Source organism: Pinus tabuliformis, chromosome J (assembly GCF_031772625.1).
Source record: "Pinus tabuliformis cultivar Carrire ecotype Pingquan chromosome J, CPIR1, whole genome shotgun sequence".
NCBI lineage: Eukaryota > Viridiplantae > Streptophyta > Pinopsida > Pinales > Pinaceae > Pinus > Pinus tabuliformis.
The window spans coordinates 259,268,122-259,269,352 of NC_142295.1; the positions used below are offsets into that span (position 1 = coordinate 259,268,122).

The 1,231-nt window shown below is 46.1% G+C and overlaps 1 protein-coding gene across 1 annotated transcript; it reads left to right on the plus strand.

Annotated features, from left to right (window-relative positions):
- The first annotated feature begins 220 nt into the window (after positions 1–220).
- LOC149226761 (uncharacterized) lies at positions 221–973 on the plus strand. Its single transcript, XM_089380290.1, has one exon. It carries the CDS (start codon positions 221–223, stop codon positions 971–973), a length of 753 nt encoding a protein of 250 aa, XP_089236416.1.
- Positions 974–1,231: the final 258 nt, after the last annotated feature.

The window sequence follows — 1,231 nt, forward strand, 5'->3', positions numbered from 1 at the left end:
TGCAAAGGACAATAGAGATTGGGAAAATCCTGGTGGATTCAGGCAGATGTGCACAGCTAACAAAGTACTACAAACCCTCCATCAATAGTTAATGATGAAGCTGGTTTCATGGAATATAAGAGGGCTCAACAGCCCTGGAAAACTTAGGATGTTAAAACATATGATCAGAATGGAAAAACCACAAATGTGCTTTCTCCAAGAAACAAAGTGCAACAGTACAATGCTAGGCAGCATTCTTTCAAAAGCCTGGCCTGGGTGTAGATCGGTAGTTGTAGACGCCTCAGGAGCCTCTGGGGGTCTGGCGATTGCTTGGAATACGCAGGCGGTATCCCTTTCCGACTTCCACGCAACGCATCACCTTATTCAGGTGACCTTCCACATCTTTGGTACCAATGTCTATGGTAACCTGTCAAATGTCTACTTCCCACAAGACTCGGGAAGCAAAATAGCGCTTCTTGATACAATAAAAGCCCTCAGTAACAGCAGAAGATATCCGCTTTGGATCGTTGCAGGGGACTTCAACATGATAACGAAGACTGACGAGAAGCTAGGAGGCAAGCGCAGATTGGAGCATGAAGACTGTCACTTCAAGGACTTCATTCAAGCAACCTCCCTCATAGACATGCCGTTCTGTAACGGCACCTTCACATGGAGTAACCGAAGATCAGGAAAATACCAAATCGCCTCAAAATTGGACCGCTTCCTCCTCTCTGACAATGCAGTCCACCTAGGAGGGGACTTCTCAGCAGCTGTCCTTGCTCACTCTAGATCGGACCACTGGCCAATAGCACTTCAATGGCAACGGCCAGGTAACACAAACAAACGCCCCTTTCGTTTCAAAGGTTTTTGGCTCACGCATCCCACTTTCAAGAATTTTGTGAAATCCATTTGGGCCGCCTTCATCCCCCCTGAAGGATCTAACATGTTCCAATTCCAGCAAAAGCTTCGTTTTCTTAAAAATCACCTGAAATGATGGAACAAGGAAATCTTCGGCAACATTTTCCAGGCGCAGCAAAAGCTCACTCAGGACCTGGAGACTCTTCATCAAAGGGTTATAATGGAAGGGCACACTGAAGCTAGTTTGGAGCAGGAACGCCTCATACATAGTCAGCTGGACAACAGAAGAAAGCAGGAAGAGATTTATTGGAAACAAAAGTCAAGGGTCAGATGGCTGAAGGAGGGTGAGCGTAACACTAAATTCTTCCACAGAACTACGGTGCAAAGAAGAATC